The sequence below is a fragment of the Spinacia oleracea genome, chromosome 2 (genome assembly GCF_020520425.1).
Source record: "Spinacia oleracea cultivar Varoflay chromosome 2, BTI_SOV_V1, whole genome shotgun sequence".
Taxonomy (NCBI): domain Eukaryota; kingdom Viridiplantae; phylum Streptophyta; class Magnoliopsida; order Caryophyllales; family Amaranthaceae; genus Spinacia; species Spinacia oleracea.
This window is the reverse complement of record NC_079488.1, coordinates 37619160-37643524: the sequence shown is the minus strand read 5'-3', so window position 1 is coordinate 37643524 and position 24365 is coordinate 37619160. Positions and strand designations below refer to the sequence as shown.

General features: G+C 38.5%; 1 protein-coding gene across 1 annotated transcript; it reads right to left on the bottom strand.

Annotated features, from left to right (window-relative positions):
• Positions 1-22558: 22558 nt before the first annotated feature.
• Positions 22559-23158, bottom strand: LOC110780003 (uncharacterized). The gene has a single exon (XM_021984441.2). The coding sequence runs from the start codon at positions 23156-23158 to the stop codon at positions 22559-22561; it is 600 nt and encodes a 199-aa protein (XP_021840133.2).
• Between the last annotated feature and the right edge of the window lie 1207 nt (positions 23159-24365).

Here is a 24365-nt window from a genome sequence, read left to right as displayed (position 1 = left end):
TTGATTTTATGATGAATAAAGTTAATTTTTTTTATATAAATGTTAATTTATATACATTAATGTTTTAATTATAATTTTTTATTATGTTTTGGACGCTTTTTGATGTCGTCATATCGGGTTTATTTAGATTTGCAAAAAAAGAAATGGATGCTTTTAGGCGTCGAGAACATTACATAGGTAAATGTTGGACAAAACGGGAAAATAAATATTCTCGACGCCAATACAATACCTGGACGCTTAAAAGCGTCGATGTTCTCGACGCTAAGAAAAATATCTCGACACCCAAAAGCGTCACCAATATCGTCGCCAAAAAGCGTCGAGAAAAAATCTCGACTCTCATTTTCTCGACGCTTTTCAAAAGCGTCGAGGGTAAATTTATCGACGCTTTTTGGCGTCGAAAAAAGGCTTAAAAAGCGACGATAAAAGGCGGGATTTGTTGTAGTGGTCGTTTCCGAATGTTCATAAATGGAGTACTTAATGAATAATATATTCACTTAAATACTTGATCCGTTCACGTAATATTTGTGTGGCCCTACGGGTTCAGTCAAGAGTTAGTTGTGGACTAATATTATTAATTCCACTTGAACTGAAGATGCCTCTAGCTAGGCATTCAGATAACTTGATCTCACTAAATTATTAACTTGTTAATTAATACTGAATCGCATTTATTAAACTTAGAATTAAATGCATTAAATGCAAACTTGGACCAAGTGCATTATTTCCTTCAGTCTTCCACTTGTCCTTAGGGACAAGTGTGCATGTCATAATTCCTTTGTCGCTTGATGCCTGCTCATGAGTAGTCATCCTTATTATGTCCAGAGCTATTTCTCGGTTTCAGAGTTCAGCTCATCAAATTAAATAAACAGATAATCAAAGCCTATGATTCTTCTGAGCACAACCATGCATTTTTCAGTTTCTAGCTCTCCGAGTGGCCTTGTACAACTTTCAGCATATCATCTCGATTTATTGGAGGACAATCCCAATCTTGTGATCTTGAGGTTAGACTTCGTTTGATAGGTGATTACCTGAGCGTTGCCGTTATATTCTCCTTTTACGGTGCGACGCTTGACTAAGTCAAAGTAACTAGTTCTCAAACAAGTAATCTTAAATCACTCAGGTATTGAAGATTAGTGTTTAATAATGTAATGAAATTTACTTATGATAGATTTTCATCTCTTACAGTAAAGTTTCATAGGTCTGTCCGTTACTAATATTTTCAAGTAAGTATCTTTGCAAATGATTGGGACATTGCCATGTCCACATAGTTTAAGAAACAGAACTACTAGTCATCTTGCATTTTAGTCGTCTAGCGTTTTCTATGCGTCCACCTTTATAGAAAACTTCCGACCAGGGACAATTTTCAACTTTTGACATTCAAGTTCACTTGATAGACATTTTCTTAGTCACAAGACTGGTCCTGACAGTCTATCTTGAATATATTGTCAAATTGAAAGGACTCATCATTTAATAAACCACAAAATTAAATGGAAAAATGAATTTTAATCATTTATATGAATGGTTAACCAAAACGTTTTACAAAGTATTGAACTCTAAAACTTTAAAACATTTATTAAGGATATCAAAGCCATTCTCCAACATGCTTGATTCCCATAGCTGCAATGTGCGAGTTGTACTTTGCTTGCGGAAGAGGTTTAGTTAATGGATCTGAGATGTCGTCGTCAGTTCCAATCTTGCTTATCTCGACTTCTTTTCTTTCCACGAACTCTCGTAGAAGGTGAAATCTACGAAGTACATGTTTGACTCTCTGGTGGTGTCTAGGCCCCTTTTCCTGTGCAATAGCTCCTTTATTGTCACAATATAGAGCTATTGATCCTTTAATGGAGGGGACTACACCAAGTTCACCTATGAACTTCCTTAGCCAAATAGCTTCCTTTGCTACTTCATGTACAGAAATGTACTCCGCTTCAATTGTAGAATCCGCAATGGTGCTCTGTTTAGCAATTTTCCAGCTTACTGCACCTCCGTTGAGGCAGAAGACGAACCCAGACTGTGATTTGAAATCATCTTTGTCGGTTTGGAAACTTGCTTCCGTATAGCCTTTGACAATTAATTCATCATCTCCACCATAGACCAAGAAATCATCTTTGTGCCTTTTCAGGTACTTCAGAATATTTTTGGCAACAGTCCAATGTGCCTCTCCTGGGTCTGACTGGTATCTCCTCGTAGCACTGAGTGCGTACGTAACATCCGAGCGTGTACATATCATAGAATAAATTATTAAACCAATCAATGATGCATATGGAATCCCACTCATTCGTATACGCTCATCTAGTGTTTTTGGGCACTGAGTCTTGCTTAGAGTCATTCCATGAGACATGGGTAGGTAACCTCGTTTGGAGTCAGCCATATTGAACCTTTCAAGCACCTTATTGATATAAGTGCTTTGACTAAGTCCAATCATCCTTTTAGATCTATCTCTGTAGATCTTGATGCCCAGTATGTACTGTGCTTCTCCTAGATCCTTCATTGAAAAAAAAATCTCAAGCCAAATCTTGACAGAGTTCAACATAGGAATGTCATTTCCGATAAGTAATATGTCGTCGACATATAATACTAGAAAAGCAGTTTTGCTCCCTCTGACTTTCTTGTATACACAAGATTCGTCTGCGTTCTTGACGAAGCCAAAGTCACTGACTGCTTCATCAAAACGTATATTCCAGCTCCTTGATGCTTGCTTCAATCCATAAATGGATTTCTTAAGCTTGCATACCTTTTTAGCATTATTTGGATCCTCAAAACCCTCAGGTTGTGTCATAAACACATTTTCTGTTAAAATGCCGTTTAAGAAAGCGGTTTTGACATCCATCTGCCATATTTCGTAATCGTAATATGCAGCGATTGCTAAAATTAATCGAATAGACTTTAGCATTGCAACTGGTGAAAAGGTTTCATCATAATCGACACCGTTGACTTGCTTGTATCCTTTGCAACCAATCTAGCTTTGAAAACTTCTAGTTTCCCATCCTTGTCCTTTTTCAGTTTGAAAACCCATTTGCTTCCTATGGCTTGGTAGCCATCTAGCAAATCGACCAAATCCCAAACTTGGTTTTCAGATATGGAGTCTGATTCAGATTACATAGCTTCTTGCCACTGCTTGGATCTAGGGCTCGTCATAGCTTATTTGTAAGTCGCAGGTTCATCGCTTTCCAGCAATAGAATTCATGGATCTCATTCGTCAAAATACCTATGTATCTTTCTGGTTGAGACCTGTATCTTTGCGATCTACGCGGGGTTACATTTCAAGTTGGTTCTTGATTCTCACCAGATACTTCTAAATATCTCTGAGTTTCAACCTGAATGTCATCTTGAGCATTCTCTAGAGTTTGTTGTTCGACTCGAATTTCTTCAAGGTCTACTTTTCTCCCACTTGTCATTTTGGAAATGTGATCTCTTTCCAAAAAGGTACCATCTCGAGCAACAAACACCTTGTTCTCAGATGTATTGTAGAAGTAATACCCCTTTGTTTCCTTTGGGTGACCCACAAGGATACATTTGTCAGATTTCGGTTAACGTGTGTCTGAAGTTAATCGTTTGACGTATACTTCACAACCCCAAATCTTAAGAAAAGACACATTTTGAGGCTTTCCAAACCATAACTCATATGGAGTCTTTTCGACAGCTTTAGACGGAGCTCTGTTTAGTGTGAGTGCAGCTATGTTTAGTTCATGTCCCCAGAATTGTATTTGAAGTTTGTCCTGGCCCATCATTGATCAACCCATATCTAGCAAGGTCATGTTCCTCAGTTCTGACTCACCGTTCCATTGATGTGTTCCGGGAGGAGTCAATTCTGACAAGATTCCACAATCTTCCAGATGGTCATCAAATTCATAGCTTAGATATTCACCGACTCTATCAGACCGCAGTGCTTTAATCTTCTTGCCTAATTGATTCTCTACTTCACTCTGAAATTCCTTGAATTTGTCAAAGGATTCAGACTTATGCTTCATTAGGTAGACATAACCATATCTACTGAAGTCATCAGTGAAAGTGATAAAGTAGTTGAAACCACCTCTAGAATTTGAACTTATTGGTCCACGTACATCTGTATGGATTAAACCCAATAGATCAGTTGCTCTTTCTCCAACTTTAGAGAAAGGTTGCTTTGTCATTTTGCCCAGTAAGCTTGATTCGCATTTACCAAAATTCTCTAAGTCAAATGGTTCTAGAATTCCTTCCTTTTGAAGTTTTTCTATGCGTTTCATGTTAACATGGCCTAATCGACAATGCCAGAGATAGGTGAGATCTGAATCATTCTTTTTGGACTTTTTGGTATTTATATTATAAACTTGTTTGTCGGGATCTAATACATAAAGTCCATTGACTAATTTAGCAGATCCATAAAACATCTCTTTAAAATAAAATGAACAACTATTGTCTTTTATTAAAAAGCTAAATCCCTTAGCATCTAAGCAAGAAACTGAAATGATATTTTTAGTAAGATTTGGAACATGGAAACATTCTTCCAGATCCAAAACTAGCCCAGAGGACAACGACAAATAATAAGTTCCTACAGCTAATGCCGCAATCCTTGCTCCATTTCCCACTCCTAGGTCGACTTAACCCTTGCTTAACCTTCTACTTCTTCTTAGTCCCTGTGAATTGGAACATAAGTGTGATCCACAACCTGTATCTAATACCCAAGAAGTTGAATTTGCAAGTATACAGTATATAACGAAAATACCTGAAGATGGAACGACAGTTCCATTCTTCTGATCTTCCTTTAGCTTCAAGAAATCTCTCTTCCAATGCCCCTTCTTCTTACCGTAGAAGCATTTAGACTCAGGAGTGGGTTGACTCACCTTCTTCTTTTCAGATTTAGTGTCGCCAGTTTGCTTAGTTGGGCTGGCGTTCTTGCCACCTTTCTTAGCATTCCTCTTCTTGCCAGATTTCTTGAACTTGCCCCCACGCACCATAAGCACATCTTGCTTATCACTTTTGAGCGTCTTTTCAGCAGTCTTTAGCATACCGTGAAGTTCAGTGAGCGTTTTGTCTAGACTATTCATGTTGTAATTCAGCTTGAACTGATCATACCTGCTTTGAAGAGAATGGAGGATGGTGTCTACAGCCATTTCTTGAGAGAACTGCTGATCCATCCGACTCATATTCTCAATTAATCCAATCATCTTGAGAACATGTGGACTTACGGGCTCGCCCTTCTTGAGCTTGGTGTCAAGAATTTGCCTATAAGTCTCGAATCTTTCGACTCGAGCTAGATTTTGGAACAAGTTCTTCAACTCACTGATGATCGTGAAAGCATCTGAGTTGAAGAACGTTTTCTGTAGATCTGCACTCTTGGTTGCAAGCATTAGACATTTTACAGCATATCCTTGTATGAATCAATCCAACGATTGAGGGAAGCCTGAGTGACCCCTTCGCCCGCGGCTTCGGGCATTGCCTCTTCCAGGACATACTCCTTTTCTTCCTGCATAAGAACTATTTGCAAGTTCCTCTGCCAGTCAAGGAAGTTTTTCCCGCTTAACTTCTCCTTTTCGAGAATTGATCGGATGTTGAATGAATTGTTGTTTGCCATAATTAAAACTACAATTGAAAAGAATAAACAAATAAATAACCATTCATGTTATCTCTTAATAAACTTAAATTCTAGAATACATGCATAATTCAATATTTATTAAGCATCTTATTCATGTTTTTGTGTTCCGATAGGTGTGAATAAAATGATTCCAAGATCCTTAAATCATTGAATAATTAAGCATATTATGTATTCTGACTCAATTCTAAAATATTTTAGGTAAGCAAATCCTTTGCTAATAGTCTAGAAACTACTCTTTGTTGATAGGTACGTCTAAGAACTTATTTGGTAAACCTATCCCGTTTGCCACGACATAAAAGGACTCCTTACTTATATGGTTGAGTTTTACCAAACCTAACATGTACTCACAATTATTTGTGTACCTTACCCCTTTAGAATCAACAAGTAACACCTTGCTATGGCGGAAATCTATTACTAAGATTGATGTAAAGGTTATCCAAGTAAGCGTTATTTTGGAATGACACATTTTAACTCAATTTTTTAAGTTTGGAACTTAAGGCTCGTACTATGTTGGTTAGATTTTAAGTGAACTAAAATCCTTAATCATGAAACATAATCAGGCCATAATCTCATGCATTATTAAGACATATTTAAAGAAATAAATAACTTAAAGCATGCATAAGATTTAAATGTGATCTAGTATGGCCCCACTTCATCTTGAAGCTTCAACTGCAAACTCCGTCTTGAAAATGGATTGGAAACTCCGTCTTGAATTTCACCATGGGAGGCGCCATTTTCTTCAAATGGGATATGCTATAATTAAAACTAATTACAATTATTTGATGGTACGCAGACCATATTTAAACAAAAAATTTGGTGCATTAGACTAATTTTACATTTAAATTAATGGTACACAGACCATATTTACTATCTTATTTGGGCCATACTAGTCACTTTCCTTAACCTGCAAAACAGTACGTTTACAATATACCATTCATCCATTCATTTATCAATGAATGGCCCACAAAGAAAGTTAGTAGAAAAAATCAACAATCTACAAATTATTCAACCTTATTAGTTCTAATCGAGTTGTTTTAACCTTAAAGGAATAAATACCTAATCAAGAGTTTAACGACTAAAAGCTCCCACTAAAACCAAGAATTTACATGCTTTACAAATTTTAAACATAAAATTGTATTTCCAAGTCCAACCGGAAAATTACAAATTTAATTAAAATTTAAAGCTCACATAAAATAATTTTAAATCCCTTTATATTATTTTCAGTTGATTAAAATTAATTAATTATAATTTTACCAAGGTTTTAATTTTATGAAAATAATTGGTATAAAATAATTTATAATAATTAAATTAATCAAAATGAAATTCCGAGAAAAATTAAAATTACGAAATTTAATTAAAATCAACGCTCAACCGAAAATTAAACGAACGACCCAACGTGCCAAGGCAAGCCCGTAGGCCGAAGCCCACGCCTCGCCCAAGCAAGCCACATAGCAGTGCCCATGGGCCGCGTGCACAAGTGCGGGGCCCATGGCCTTCTGCTGATGGTCGTCTAGCACAACCATCGCAGGGGCTTGCCATCGCAGGGGCTTGCCATGCCCCTTAGCCCATCGCCTCATCGCTCACTGCACGCGACGTGCACAGCGCTAGCCTAGGCTTTGCGTGCACGTTTGTGATTGCTCGTCGTCGCACGCTCGTACTATTGCAACACCCCTGAAGGGTAACACTTAGCTTCCATTGCTTCGTGCGTGCAAGTTTGTGAACGATTTATAAAATTAAAACTTTTATATTCAAATTTAACGACAAATTAATAATTCATATTAATTTCACTAAATTTAGGCGAAAAATTCGAAAATTTATTATTCAAAATAATTTCCGATTACATATTTTCTTAGGGATTACAATCTAGGTCATAAAATATTAAAACTTTTCAATTTTAACAAATACTATGGTTGTTTTTAATCATAGGATCCTAATTAAATTATCAATTAATTATGAAAATCAAAACAACTTCTACATTATTTGTAATTCAACAAATTAATTATAATTACAAATTAGGTTGCATAATTAACAAAATTAGATATTAAAATTGTTAAACATATACAGTAGGTCAATCATAGATTCAAGATTTTACATATAAGATTCGCAAATATTTAATTTAATATCATAAAAATTACAAATTTTGCATTCGAAAAACTAAAACATACGAAAAGTCATAGTTAGGCTTCGAATTTGGGAATTCTAGGTTCGGCATCAAATCTATGATTTTTGTCAAATTTTTAAAACGTTGTTTACATGCGAAATTCACTATAAAAACATAAGATTTCGCCCATTATTGGCAAAACTGCCGAAAAATCCTACGAACATATAATCAAATAATCGCACGAATTTGCAATCAATTACATACACGAAATTAATCACCCCTATAATTCATTGCAAATTTATAAATTTAATCCATGTTAACTATAATTGACTACGGAATTAATTATAGGCTTGTGATACCACTGTTAGATTATGAATAATACAATAATATAATTCATGCGGAAAAAACCATAAAGCCAGAATCCAAATTAATTGCCACATAGTCAATTAGCATAATTTAGGTGACATACAATGTGATGCGTGCCTTCCCTAGCTGCTCCCGAACCGAACAAGAACAAGTCTTTAGAGCCCCAAACGTTGCCCCTCCGTAGAAAGTCCACAGCACGTTCGGATCCGCCTTAGGTTCAACCAACTATGATTTTACTTAAGGTTTTATGTATTCGGGTTAGACTGTATTATGTTCTCCCTTGAACACAATGGGAATAAAGAATATGATTTTCAATTCAATTGATGTGTATAATTATGAGGGCCTAGCCTCATATTTATAGGGTAGGAAATAAGGAATTTGAGTCTTACTAGGAATAGAATTACCAACCCTACTAGGATTGAAATTCTTATTCAATTTAGAATTGCAACATTAATTAAACCAATTCTAGTAGGCCTAGGAATACTTAATCCAAGGTTACTTGGGAATTAAGCAATCGGACCTTTCTTGGAGCCCAAGACGAAACAACCCAACACAGCCACAACGGGCCACATTGGTGTGTGTGGTGCCTCGGCCCAGTCACAGCCGCAGCTGGCCGAAGGCCCAGCGCACTGTGGCCTTGCCTCGGCGGGCATGCAGTGTATTGGTTGATGGCTGGGCGCGGCCCATGAGCTGCTGCCTTGTCCGCTTGCTTGGCGCGGCACATGGAGCTGTTGCCTTGCTCGATGGCTTGGCGCGGCCCATTGGCGCTGCTGCGTTGCTAGCTTGCTAGGCGCGGCCAGTGGCGGTGCCAGGATTTACCACTTAAGCGTTCGGAACTTTTCAGAAACATATTATAAAATAAACCATCGTAATCCAAATTTCAACTTACAACTAATAATTCGGTGGTACACGTATTGTATTACAATGACACTAAAAAAAGTTACGATTAAACTCGAAGAGCTTTATTTGCTTGTATTAAAGGTTCACTTTAAGATGTTGGAATTTTATTTTGAGGTGGTTCAAGTGGTCTTGATTATTCGGAAGAACAAGCGGATGATTTTTGCGACTTTTAATGTACAAGAGAAATAAAAAGAACATGGAGAAAGGAAAACAAAAATATACGAAGTATGTGGCAAGGAAGACCTACAATAACTTTTCTGTTTTATTTTTCCAAAGTAAAAGAAAAAGTTCAAAAAAAAAAAAAAAAGTGTATGCATTACATATTATTTCAAAATGATGGGGATGTGTTCAAGGAGAGAAGACAGATTTATGAGTATAAGAATTAAAATGTAAGCCAAGCAACTCTAATACGAAGTAGTTTTATTTACCTTCAAAAAAGTAGTTTAATTCTATTTTGAACAAAGAGGACAGAGGAAAGGAAAATTTCGCAGTTACAGGGAATCGAAATTGCGACCCTTGGTATCAAGGGTTGATGTCAAAACCAACACAACACTTGGTGCGTTTGTGTAGTATTAATACGGTTAGTTACATATAACGATTTTTAAAAGAAAATAATCTTATAACAGTGTTCTTCCGGCCCAGTAAGGGTTGAGTTAAACCCACTGAACCCTTACTGGTGCCGCCACTAGGCGCGGCTGTAATCCCCCGTAAATTTAGAAACATTTTTTTATATATTTTAATGTATAGTTAATTATATTTAAATAAGAATTTACGGATTTTAGAAATAAATATATAATTAAAGTATATTTATTTTATTACATTTTTGTTTTTAACGATTTACGAAATCAAAATAATTTTAGAATCTCACGTTGAAAACAAATCGAATTACGAAAACCGATTGAATTTAGAAAACGATCATAATCGATTTTGGATTTAAAATCCTAAAACTAAATCCTAAGTCTAGCCCAATTGGGTAAAGCCCAATATTATATACCCACAACCCCATAACTCTACTTCACGTAAAACAAAAAAAAATACCAAACCTCCTCTCTCCTCCTATTTCAGGCGAAGAAGCCAAAACCCTCCGCCCTCACTTCTCTCTCACTGCCGTTCTCCTTCTTCCTTCACGTTTGTTGCTTCTGCCAGCCGCTGGACCACCATCGTTCGTCGCCGCTGGTAAGCTTCTTCCTCTCCTCCTCCGTCGTCCTCTCTTTCTCTCATGCTCCTATTTTGTTTCGTCGTCCTTTACTGATAAATCCTCCTCCCCCTTGCTCGGTTTTCGCGCAGCACCGGAATCCCGGTGAGCTTTCTTCGCCGTCAGCACAACCTAGCGCAGCCGCCGCACAACCTCGACCACCGCTGAGCACGATAGTCTTTTCTCGTTCCTTTTTCGTTTCTAATTTTCTTGATTTTCGTTCTTGACTTTTCGACCCTTGTTGAATGATGTCGTTACTCCACAGCCCGAGCCGCGCAACCACCTTGCTCAGTCGTCGCCGCCCTTGCGACCACCTGCCATCGTGCCCTGTCCGCCGGCCAACACTTCTCTCTCCCTCTTTACTTGGTTATTTCTTGAACCCTAAGTTAATGAATTAAATGTTTTAATTATATGTTATTATTTTAATTTATGTTTTGATTGAATTAAGTTTATGACTTTTAATGATTTATTATGAATTTCATATTTCATGTTTTGCAATAATTAAATTATTAATTTTCAGATTATACGATTTGATTGAAGTAATGGTTTTAATTATTAAAGTGTGAATTTTAAGGTTCTTAATGATTTAAATCATGGTAGGATGATTGTGAATTATCTTGGTGAAGTTTTAAAATAGTTTATATTGCTGGAAATTTTAAAAAGGAACGTTTATTGAAGTTTATAATAAATAATGGTCATTAGTGAGGTAATGACTATGCTAGGAGATTAAGTAGTCAAGTTTTGATATTGGGAATGTTCTAATTATGTCTAGGAAGGGTTTGAAGCACCCTAATGTTGCTGAAAATTCAATATGAATTGATATGAATCTATGTTGGTTGTTTTAGGCGGAGAATTCTCTTTAGGAGACTTGTGAAAGTGTTAAAGTGGTCTATCAGTTTGTCTACACAAGGTACGTACATACCTGTGTGCTTGGGGATGTGTGCTTATGTTGAAACCATGTTGTTATGTCTTTCAACTTGGTTATGTTGAAATTTACATGTTTAATGTCGTTGGATGAACGTGTTGAACATGGATTTTATTATGAGAATTATAACATGTTAGCATGGATTATTGATGCAAGCATGTCAGTTGGGAACTTTATATTATTTCATATATATTGGTCTAGATCGATTGATCGTTGTCCCCTTTTAGCATTTCACTACTTTATGAGGGCCGAGGACCTTGTTTAGTAAGTTGAACTTTTATACCCATATCAAGGGTTAACCATTGTTAAAGGAAAGGTTGAATTAATTAGAATGAGTTCATGATTTATACCTTTGTGATCACTTACTTAATTCCAAGATAAAAACAGTTGTGATTAATTGTTGATTGTATGACTTATGTGATTGTTGAGTCATAACAAAGTATTAATCTGTAAATCATGTAAAGTGAAATTGAGTAGCAATAGCTTTGGACTATGCACGTCTGAAGTGACGGACAATCAGGAGTTGGAGTCATGGGTCGCTTATAGCTTTTTTCGGGGCCGGATTGATCACCTGTTCTATTTCAGTCAAAAGTTCCTCGATATCGCAGGTCATTGGGGTTACGGAGTCGCGCCCGTACCTCGTCTTCCTTAGTGAAGGCATCTAGTAGCAACTCGGTCCATTGACTATTTCAATTAAAATAATGTTATTGTTATAAAATCCTAGTCCAGTCTAGCCCAGTCTAGTCAAGTGTGGTCTTCGAATTAATATGTTTTGTTTGCCCTTACTTATGATTTATTAGCATCATGTTAGGATTGTTCGTTTAATAGAATCATGTTAGGATTATTATTGTTTTAGTATGTAGTACTTAGCTTTGCTGATTACGTGCTTTGTTTGTGTGTGTTGATCATGGCTACGCCTTATTGATCCTGTGATGACCCATTTTGGTGAGCAGTCTCTAAGGATCAATAAACGTTGTCCATCTATAGGTTTGAAGATGATGCATCATTGGGATCGGGATTAGAGAGCTTGTATTTATTTTGTTTTGCTAAGTGACTTGGGTTTGTTAATTTGGACTTTGAACTTGTCGTACTATTTACATCTCCTTATTTTCGTTCATTGGTTTTTGGGATTAAATCTGTAATCGATTATTTACAAACCTAAAAGTTAGTTTTATATTTTCCGCTGCAAAATTCTGAATAAGCCGTTACGTTTTCACACGTGCGATAATACTTTGATAATTCTCTATAGTTATATTTATAAAAAGGGTTATTTTAGAAAAATGAGAATTGCCGGGATGTTACAAAGTGGTATTTGGCGCTGCTGCCTTGCTCGCTTGCTTGTCGAGCGATGGGCCGGCTCGCTTGCCAGCTTTTCGCTCGTCGAGCTTCCGATTCGTTTTCCGATTCCGGAATCCATTTCCATCTCGAACAAATATTTACGTTTCCGTTAATATTTTCGATTCCGGAAATAATTTCCTTTTCCGCCAATATTTCTGATTCCGGTAATATTTCCGTTTCCGGCAATATTTCCGATTCCGGCAATATTTCTATTTCCGATATATTTTCCGATACGAACCATGTTTCCGTTTCCGGTAACATCTACTGTAACACCCTAATAATTCCTTGCTTTTATAAAATCATTTTCCAACTTAAAATAAAGGAATTACTAAAGTATTACCGCCACCGTGATAACGGTTAAGGATTTTACCAGAATTACGCAGCGGAAATTATTGTCAACTAACTTTTAAAAACATAATTAGTATAATATTGAGGCCTCCTACAATTTGGAACCATAATGGCCCATAAACCAAAGTATAATTAGTTTAAATACGAAAACATAATTAAAGTATAATTAAATAGTTCAAAATACGAAAACATGCAACTCTCTCGATCATCCCAAGCCACATGATTCCGATCTATCAACCTGCTATTTTATTCTCCTCCCCATCAATGCAAGTGCAAATGATAGATCATCATAGGGTCATTAAGGCAAAGGCCATGACCAAAACACACAAAGCACGTAGTCAGCAAAAGTTGAGTACTTACAAGAATAGAGTGAATGAAACTAAAACATGCATCACTCACTAAGTACTAATCAACATGCAAAATCCATATAATAATAAACAGTCAATCATGAACACAAGACTCGACTCTTGACTCGACTCTTGACTCACAATTCAATTAGAATAAGCTTCGAACGAGCCAAAAGAAAGTTCCATAAAGGAAAAAGTGATGGGAGCCAACCATACACCAAATAATAAATAATAAATTCGGGCCATACCGACTGAATTCCTGCGCATATTATAAATGAAACAACGTCTTGTATCATTAGTAGGAGTACGAGATTGCGCTCGCTGCGCGCGAGGCTGCGCGCGCTTGCGCGAGGCAGTGCGCGTCGTGGCGCAGCTCGCTTGCTGCCCACACGCGACTGCCTTGGCTTGCCTTTCGCCCATGCCCATTTGTTCATAGCTCGTGGCCCACGACACAAGGCAGGGCTGCTGCCTTGTGCTCGTGCACCATGCCCTTGCTCATTGCATTCGTGCCGCACGGGCGACGAGCTCCCTTGCTCGTCGTCGCATGCCCGCACAATACAACACCCCTTAAGGGTAACACGAAGCGTCCATTGCTTTGTGCGTGCAAGTTATATGAACGAATCGCAAAAAAAATTAAAATTTATATTTAAAATTAATGACAAATTAATAAATAATATTAATTTCATAATTTTAGGGCGAAAAATCGAAAATTTATTATCCAATTGATTTCCGATTATTATGGATTCAAGTCTAGGTCATAAAAATTTAAAATTTATCATAAATTTACAATTTTTATGGTGGTTTTTAATCATAGGTTTCTAATTAAATTATAATTAATTATGAAAATCAAATTAATTCTAAATTATTCTAATTTTCAACAAATTAATCATAATTACAAATTAGATTGCATAATTAACAAGGCTAGGCATTCAAACTTGTTAAACATATACAGTAGGTCAATCAAAAATTCAAGATTTATCAACAAGAATCGCAAATATTTAATTTAACATCTTAAATTTACGAAATTTTGCATTCGAAAAACTAAAACCTTCGAAAAGTCATAGTTAGGCTTCGAATTTGAGAATTCTGGGTTCGGCAGAAATATACTATAATTGTCAAAATTTTAGAATGCCTTTTACATGCGGAATTGACACAAAAATCACTCGATTTGGATGAGTAACGAAGAAACTGCCAAAAAATTGCGTACGTATAATTAAATAAACGCAATTTGCAATTAATTAACAATTACGAAAATTAATCACCCCTTTTAATTCTTGCAAATTTGTAATATTTAACCATGTTCATGCAATTTAGATTATGAAAATAATAATGGGCTCGTGATACCACTGTTAGGTTATGATACATATGACAATACATAAATAATGCGGAAACAACCATTAACCCAGGAATACATATTATTTACACATAATCATATAGCATAATTTAGATGCATACTCTTTGTTGCGTGCCTTCCCTAGCTGCGCCCGAACCGAACAAGAACAAGTCTTTAGGACTCCAAGTGTCGTCCCTCCGTAGATAGTCCACAGCACGTCCGGATCCGCCTTAAGATTGACCAACTAGAATCGCCCTTAAGGTACTAGAATTTTCGGCACTATTGAGCAAGGAATGTGGCTGAATTTTTCTCTCAAAACTCACTTTGAATACTTGAATTAATCTCTGAAAATATGTGACCCTAGGCACGTATTTATAGAGTTATGGAAAGGGAATTGGAATCCTAGTAGGATACGAATTAATTAAACTTAGAATCCTACAAGAACTCTAATTAATTAATTTATCTTTTTAGGAATAGGAATTTAATCATATACTAATTCTAATAGCTTTAGGAATCGTGCATGAACACAAACACACACACACACACGCGGCAGCCACGAGGGTCGCCCATGCGCGTGCGTGCGAGCAGCAGCCCACGCCACGAGGCCCACGCTGCCGTGGCCTTGGCGCGCGCTGGGCCTGCCTTGCGGTGGGCCTGGGCGCTGCCTTGGCTGGGCTTGTGGCGCGCGTTTGGCTTGCTGGGCGATGGCCCGACTTCGTGCTGGGCCTTCGTCCGGCAGGCCTCGTCCGATGCTAATTCGTACGATACGCTTCCGATTAAATTCCCGGTTCCGGAATTCATTTCCGATACGAACAATATTTAATATTTCCGATTCCGGAATCAATTTCCGTTTCGAACAAATATCTAATATTTCCGTTTCCGGAATTATTTTCCGATTCCGATAATATTTCCGATTCTGACAATATTTCCGTTTCCGACAATATTTCCGATTCTGGCAATATTTCCATTTCCGATAATATTTTCCGATACGTACCATGTTTCCGTTTCCGGCAACATCTACGACTTGGATAATATTTATATTTCCGATACGATCCATATTTCCGTTTCCGGCAATATCATCGTTTCCGGAGTATTCATTTCTTGCCTGTGACGATCTCAGCTCCCACTGAAACCAAGATTCGTCGATTCCGAATATCCATAGATGGAGTATCTAATGCCATTAAATACTTGATTCGTTTACGTACTATTTGTGTGACCCTACGGGTTCAGTCAAGAGTAAGCTGTGGATTAATATCATTAATTCCACTTGAACTGAAGCGGCCTCTAGCTAGGCATTCAGCTCACTTGATCTCACTGAATTATTAACTTGTTAATTAATACTGAACCGCATTTATTAGACTTAACATAGAATGCATACTTGGACCAAGGGCATTATTTCCTTCAGAGAATTATACCAATCCGGCCTATAGCACGGAACAACCACGAATTATTGTGATTGGGCGAAAAGAGTGAACAAGAACGAACAAAACACGAACACACACACACACAACGCACAACTCGTGTGCGTGTGTGCACAGCGACGAAGGGGGACGCAGCAGCGGGGCAGCGCGCCTGGCCTGGGCGTTGTGTGCGAGCGAGAGGCGAGAGGGGAAGACGAGAGGGAGGGTGTGGGTGTGCGAGGGGCAGCAGCACACCACACGGCACACACACTCGACGCAGCAAGGGAGCAAGGGGGACGAGGGCTGTGTCGTGCAAGAGGCACGAGCAGCAGCGAGCAATAGGGGACGGCGAGCACGAGGGGACAACGAGCACGAGCACTTGTGCTGTGCGGGCCGGCCGAGAGGATGAGGGGCAAGAGGAGTGAGGTGCAAGCAAGCAAAAAGAGGGTTTATGAAATTAAGGGGGTTCATTTAATGATGGGGAGTCCTATTTATAGGCTCCCTATTTTCAATGGGCTAGGTTTAGGAAATTAGAATTGGGCTTAGGGAATTAAATGATTGGGCTAGCTTAGGACTTGAATTAAACTCTTTTGATTAGGCTCGTTTCATAAAACGAATTGGACTTTTTCTTTAAAACCCGAAGCCTTTAAAAATCATTTGCAACCCATTTAATTTCCCGAATCAAGAATTAAATTCGTTTCGTAATTAATTAAAATAATAAATATTCTAATTAATTAAAATAAATTTAAATAAAATACATTTAAATATTATTTAAATGCTAATTAATCGTAAAATGCTTTATAAATATAATAAAATATACTTATAAATATTATAAAAATACGAGGTATTACAGTCTACCATCCTTAAAAGAAGTTTCGTCCTGAAACTTGGGTTCGGAAATCAAAATTCAACTCAAAACTTGAGACTTTATGAGACCTTTAATGCGTTCATTTGCAAAAAAATTAAGTTGATGTACTCTTTACATGAATAAACAGGACAATAATAAGTGCAAATTCAATAGAAAGCACTAAATTGAGCATAAAATAGGGAAAACAAGGTAAAAAGCGCGAAATTCTACCGCACTCTACCCCCCTTAAAAGACACGAGTTACGACCCTGTAACTCAACTAACCTCGGGAAAAAGCTCGGGATATTTCTTTCACATTTCGTCCTCCGCTTCCCAAATAGCTTCCTCAGATTCTTGATTAGACCACAACACTTTGACAATTTTCACACCTTTAGTACGCGTACTACGCACTTTGCTATCAAGGATTTTGACAGGTCTTTCCTCAAAGGTTAGACTTTGGTCTAATTCTATTGTCTCCGGTTGCAACACATGCGATTTATCCGGGATATATTTCTGTAACTGAGATATGTGGAACACATTATGCACTCTATGCAAGTCCATAGGCAAGGCTAGTCTATAAGCTACCTTTCCAATTCTTTCTAAGATTTCATATGGGCCTATGTACTTAGGGCTTAACTTCCCTTTCTTTCCAAATCTCATGACACCTTTCATTGGTGACACTTTGAGTAACATTTTATCACCTATATTGAACTCTTCATCCCTACGTTTCAAGTCTGCATAACGCTTTTGGCGATCTTGCGCCGCTTGCATCTTTGATTGGATGGTTAGGATTTGGTTCATGGTGTCTTCTATCATTTGAGGTCCTAACACTACGGTTTCACTAATATCGTTCCAGCAAAGGGGACTTCTACACTTTCGTCCATACAAAGCCTCAAATGGTGCAATTCCAATGCTAGCATGATAGCTATTGTTATAGGAAAACTCAATAAAATCTAGGCTATCTTCCCAACTTCCTTGGAAATCAATAATGCATGCCCGAAGCATGTCCTCCAGGGTTTGGATAGTCCTTTCAGTTTGTCCATCTATGGTTGGGTGGAAGGTTGTACTTATTTTCAATGTCGTACCAAAGCTCTTCTGCACACTTTTTCAAAAATTCGAAAGAAACCTTGAATCCCTATCCGACACGATATCCTTAGGAACTCCATGTAACCTCACAACATTCTTAATGTAAGCTTTAGCAAGTTGTTCCATTTTCCAGGTTTCCTTCATTGGTATAAACACTGCTGACTTAGTCAACCTACCTACCACAACCCAAATTGTATCATTTCCAGTCTTTGACTTAGGCAAACAAGTGACGAAGTCCATAGAAATACAGTCCCATTTCCAGCTTGGAATCTCTAAAGGTTGGACCTTCCCTTGAGGTCTCCTATGTTCTATTTTAACTTTCTGACAAGTCATACATCTAGCCACAAATTCAACCACTTCATTCTTCATCCTTGGCCACCAATAGACCTTCTTCAAGTCCTTATACAACTTGTCACCACCTGGGTGCACAGAATATGGCGTATTATGCCCTTCTTTCATCAATTTCTCCTTCAATTCTCCACACTTTTGAGGCACGCACCACCTGCCTTTGTACCTCAAACTTCCATCATCATGGATTCGGAATTCTAACTCCTTACCTTGCGAAATCTTTTCCTTGATTCGCTCCAACTTTACATCACCAGCTTGATTCTCCCTAATCTCGTCAAATATTGACGGCTGGATGGTTAAGGCATTCATCATTCCCTCAAGGCTTTCACCACTCACTATTTCAAGGTTCAAACGTTGCATGTCCTTACACAGCTCGTTAGCAACTACTAACGCATTAACACTATGACTTGATTTCCTACTCAAGGCATCCGCAACTACATTGGCTTTTCCTTCATGGTACTGGATATCCAAATCATAGTCCTTAATCAACGCCAACCACCTTCATTGGCGCATATTCAGGTCCTTCTGTGTGAAGATGTACTTTAACCTCTTGTGATCTGTAAATATCCTACACTTCACACCATACAGATAGTGTCTCCATATCTTCGATGCAAACACTATGGCAGCTAGCTCTAAATCATGGGTAGGGTAATTGGATTCATATGGCTTCAATTGCCTTGACGCATACGCAATAACCTTCCCGTTCTGCATCAATACACACCCTAAACCATTCTTAGAGGCATCACTATACACATCATATGCACCACTCTCATCTGGTAAGGTTAACACTGGCGCGGTTGTCAATTGCCTCTTTAAGGCTTGGAATGCTTGCTCACACTGGTCACTCCATTCAAACTTTGCTTCCTTCTTCATCAAGTTAGTCATGGGCTTGGCTATCCTAGAGAAGTCTTGCACAAATCGTCTATGGTAGCCAGCTAATCCCAGAAAACTACTAATGTCAGTCACACTCTTGGGTGTAGGCCATTCACTAACAGCTTTGATCTTAGCAGGGTCAACTGCCACTCCTTCTTTAGATACAAAATGTCCAAAAAATACAACTCTTTCCAACCAAAACTCACACTTTGAGAACTTGGCATACAACTGGTTATCTCTCAAGGTACTCAACACAGATCTAAAGTGTTCCGCGTGATCCTTTTATCTCCTTGAATACACTGGGATGTCATCTATGAAAACCACTACAAACTTGTCCAAATAGGCATGGAATACACGGTTCATTAAGTCCATAAATATTGCAGGGGCATTGGTTAACCCAAAAGGCATAACAGTGAACTCATAATGTCCGTGTCTAGTCCTGAATGCGGTCTTTGGTATGTCGTGATCAGAGATTCTCAATTGATGATAACCCGAACGCAAATCGATCTTTGAAAAGATTCCTGCTCCTTTCAGTTGGTCAAATAGGTCTTCTATTCTAGGTAATGGATACTTGTTCTTGATCGTGACCTTATTGAGCTCCCTGTAGTCTATACAAAGCCTCATACTTCCATCCTTTTTCTTCACAAACAACACTGGTGCTCCCCAAGGCGATGCACTTGGCCTAATGTAACCTTTCTCCAATGGGTCCTCTAGTTGGCCTTTTAACTCATTCATTTCTGCTGGAGCCATTCGATAGGGTGCTTTTGAAATAGGGGCGGTTCCAGGCACTAAATCTATGGTAAAGTCAATAGGTCGATTGGGAGGCATCCCCGGGATCTCTTCCGGAAACACATCAAGGAATTCATTAACTACTGCAATATCTTCAGGCTGATCCTTGATCACATGCTCTAGGTTCCTCACATTACATAAGAAAATTGGGTTCCCTTTACCGACTAGCTTCACGAGTTCCATTGCCGCGATGATTCCTATGTTCTTAGGCTTACCAAAACGACGACATGACACTACTTTGCCTAGGCTAGACCTCAAGTGAACCTTCTGCTTCTCATAATCTATTTTGGCTTTGAACATGGCCAACCAATCCATTCCTATTATTACATCTAGCTCTCCTAACTCAAACTCGATTAGGTTAGATAAGAACACGGTCTTGGCTATTGTCAAAGGCACATCTCTATGGATTTTGGTACACTTCACTATACTGCCAGTAGGTATGACTATAGGTACTTCAATTGTTTCAGGCTCTTTCAACCCTAGTTTCCCCAAAGCATCTACTCATATAAAAGAATAAGTCGCACCAGAATCAAATAGAACTTTAACTAAAACGGAATCAATAGAAAAAGTACCCGCTATGACGTCAGAGGAAGTTTCCGCTTCTTGCTTAGATATCACATTCAACTTTCCTTGGACAACTCCTTTGTTATAGCCACCTCCATTGGTGTTCCTATTGTTGTTTCGGTTCCCATTCTGCTGTTGGTTTCCTCCAGGATTTCCATGGTTCTGGTGATTGCCATTGCCGTTGCCATTGGTACCACCTTGGTGGTTCCTTTGGTTTCCACCTCCATTTCCCCCGGCCCATTTCGGTTCTGACTGTTCCGATTATTGCCTTGATGGTTACCTTGGTTGGGCTTCCCATTCTTAGAATAGCATTCATACTCCCTGTGGCCTAACTTCTGGCAGAATCTACAAGTCACTATGTTTCCATCACAATCCTTTCCAGGGTGATTCATGTTACAGCGCCTACAGACGTAGGTGCTTACTCCATTCCTTCCAGAATGATTTCCACCACTTTGGTTGTTGCAATTACCACCATTGTTAGCCCTAAACTGGGAATTCTCATTTCCTTGGTGTTTCTTAAAATTCCCCTGATTCTGATGGTTATTCCCTTGATTCGAGCTTCCGCCATCCTTTCTCTTTTCAGCACTACCATTCTTCCTTTGTTGTAACCCATACAGGTGAGCAGCTTTTCCGTACAGGGTGTCTAATGAGGTAAAGGTCTCTCCAGACAACAACAATTGTAAGTCCATCGTTAAACCATTCTCAAATCTTTGAGCCCTGAGCTCTTCCGTTGCCACCACTTCAGGTGCAAACCTAGACAACTCTATAAACTGAGAATAGTATTCCGTCACAGACAGACTCCCCATTTTGAGTTCAATGAACTCCTGCGCCTTTTGCTTCTTCAGATAAGGTGGGTAAAACTTGTTCCTGAGTGCAGTTTTGAATGCTTCCCACCCAAAGTTAGGTGTGGCTCTAAGGGTATTCTCACATCGTTGCCACCATAAATCAGCTTCACCTCTCAGGTAGTACACAGCACTGTTCACCCTAAGGTTTTCGGGGCAATTCACAGCTACAATGAGCTTATCAAACTCTCCCAACCAGTTTTCAACCACACTTGGTTCAATCTCTCTGAGCTATTTTCTTAAACATTTCCCCAACCGGATCATGCACTGGGTTGGCTCTAGTTTGAGCTAGGTCTCGAACTACCTCAGCTAGTTGTCTAACCACATCAGAAATCTCTTGGTTAGCCATATCCTTCTCCTGGATAAAATAAAAAGGCTAACTTTAATATTGGTTGGACATAACATTACTAAGGCACTAGTTCGAAAACGAACCTACTCACAACAAGAACACGTTTAGGCGCACCCTAGGGGAAGAGTTGGCGCCATTTTTGGGCCTTCTCACCCCACTATTCGATGCAAGTAAATTTAGATGGTTGCTACTAGACCACCTTGCACATAAAATTTCATTGAAGAAATAACAATTAATCCCTTTGCGATACCCGCAAGACTTAGAATTGAGAATTGAACTTAAGAGATAACGAAAAGGAAATTCTATTCTTTTATTAAAACTCCAATGAATAAATCTTACATCCACTAATGCCATAACATTTATTCTCCAACTATAATAAAACTAAAAACCATAAATATTAGCTTTGCCACTTTATTACTCAACGAAAAATAAAACTAAGAATTACATTTCTCTAGAGACTAACGTCATCACGACGATCATTTCTTTCCTTGTATTGCTCTAGAGTAAAGTCTTGATCATTAGGATCATCCAAGTCTTCATCCGGATCCGAGTCTTCATCCATAGCCTCATTATTCTGTTGTGGCTCACTATCAACCACATTTTTCTCTTCAAGCTCATCTTTAGATCCACTTGATATATCAATGGTTGGTTCAGGAACTATAGGATTTGGATTTTCAATCTCTACCACATCATCATCACTATCCTCCTCAACATCACTAGCTTGCTCATCATGGATCATGCCATTCTCACCATCACTTTCTATTCCTCCATAGCCCATACCTACACCCGCAAAATACTTCCCATCCTCATAGCTGTTTTCTGCAACCTCTAAGATAGTAGCAAGAACCTCAGAATCATACTTCCACCTACCATCACTAGTCCCATATTTGTACCAATTAGGGGTACCATCACCAAAATTCATGTCACTGAACTTGTTCTTTTTTTTGGCAAGTAATAAGAATTTATTAAATACCAAGAGGAAAAAGACCCTAACTCCAGAACAACCAAGCCACAGCCACAACAGGAAAAGCAACAACTAGCTATTACAAGCTACCCTAAACAAAATTCTGTTTACAATACATAAGCTACTTTCAAACTGGTTAGAGAAAATTTTAGAATTCCTAGCTAACCAGATAGAGTACACAGTTTCACAGAACAGACTATTACACAATCTAGATTTGCTTCTAGTACTCCTGCTTACTTTCTGAACCCACTGCACCTTTTCATTCCAAGTTCCAGAAGTTCTATGAATTCCACTTCTCTGCAGAACATGGCTCCATATTTCAGCAGAATAACTACACTCAAAGAAAAGATGATCTCTACTTTCATCAGTGTTGTGACACAGGCTACAGACACTATCTGCAATAATATTCCATCTTCTCAGCCTATCTTTAGTTGCAAGTCTATCCTGCAGGGCCAACCACACAATAAACACACTTTTTGGGCTAGCATGGCTGTTACACACAATTCTCTTCCATCTCACAGGTTCCCCTTGTTGCCTCAAATGATTATACAGCCTCTGAATCTTAAATTTCCCTGAAGTTACAAACTTCTGCATATCACCAGAACTACTCAGAGTCTCCCTTTGTTGCCAAATCTTCTTTAATGACCAAGAAAGGCCATTGGGAATTGGCATGGTCCAGAAATAATTATGCTTCACATAGTATGTGTGGATCAATTTCACCCACAACTTATCAGCTTTCAAGGACAAAGCCCAGCAGTGCTTTGCAACAGCTGACTTGTTCCACAGAGGTAAGTCTTTAAGGTTCCAACCCCCACAAACTTTAGGCAAGCACAACTGATCCCAAGCAACTAGTGCGCGCTTTCCTTAAGTTCCCTTCAGCTCCAGTCCATAAGAAACACCTACAGATTCTTTGAATCTCTTTCATTGAACTTGTTCTTGAGGTCTATGTAAGGGTTCTTATGGGGCAAACAATGAATAACCATACTAGCCATCATATCTTTGTGCCTAAGGTGGGGCATATCCTTGGTCGAAGCCAAATAGTCACAAGGAAACACGATCTTCTGAACATACATGCGAGGAGTCTCATTATCCATCTTCTCTAAGTATCCTAGACTGGTGAACTTAGAAGGTGGCATCCTTAATTCCTGAAAATTCACAACTAAAAAGTCTTACTAACGCGTTTCCACAGAAATTCTGACCCCAAAAGGATACAATAAATAGTTCGTGGTGTGAGGGGGTCGAAAAAGCACGAGGCTAATGCGTGACCTTGTCCCTCGTGGGTGTGACGATTATTTTTATTCAATCAAGTGTAATTGGATTTCCTGTGAGTATACACCCAATTGACTAGTAATATAGGAGTCGCCATTCAGTTTTTAACGACAATGAGAAAAACTGACAAAACCCGGTTATCGTGACATAAAGGGAGTGCAATTATGTTTGACCACGACGGCCGTAGGTTCCCTTGTGATCCCTGGTGTGGGGATCTCTCAATATACACCCGCAAGGTAGAGATTGAGGGTTCGGGGGACTGTAACTACCGAGAGGAGTAATTCGCTCGTCGATAACTCCAGAGGCAGGATATCCTTACTAGCTCAGCATAAATAATTGAAGGGACATGCGTTATCTATTAAACTAATCTGATTTGATTTTAGCAATATGCAGCATATAATACTAATTCGATCGTGATTATCTGATTTAAATAGCATTAAGGGACCTAGCATGATAATCCGATTTCCCAAAACTATTATATTTGTTAGGCGTGATAGAACAATCATATTAGGTTAGTTTAACAGTTCATAAAAAGGGCGAGGAAAGCAGTTAAATCATCGAAAAAGGACACATCACGACGCACCCTTGAGAGGTGCGTCACGGTTCTCAG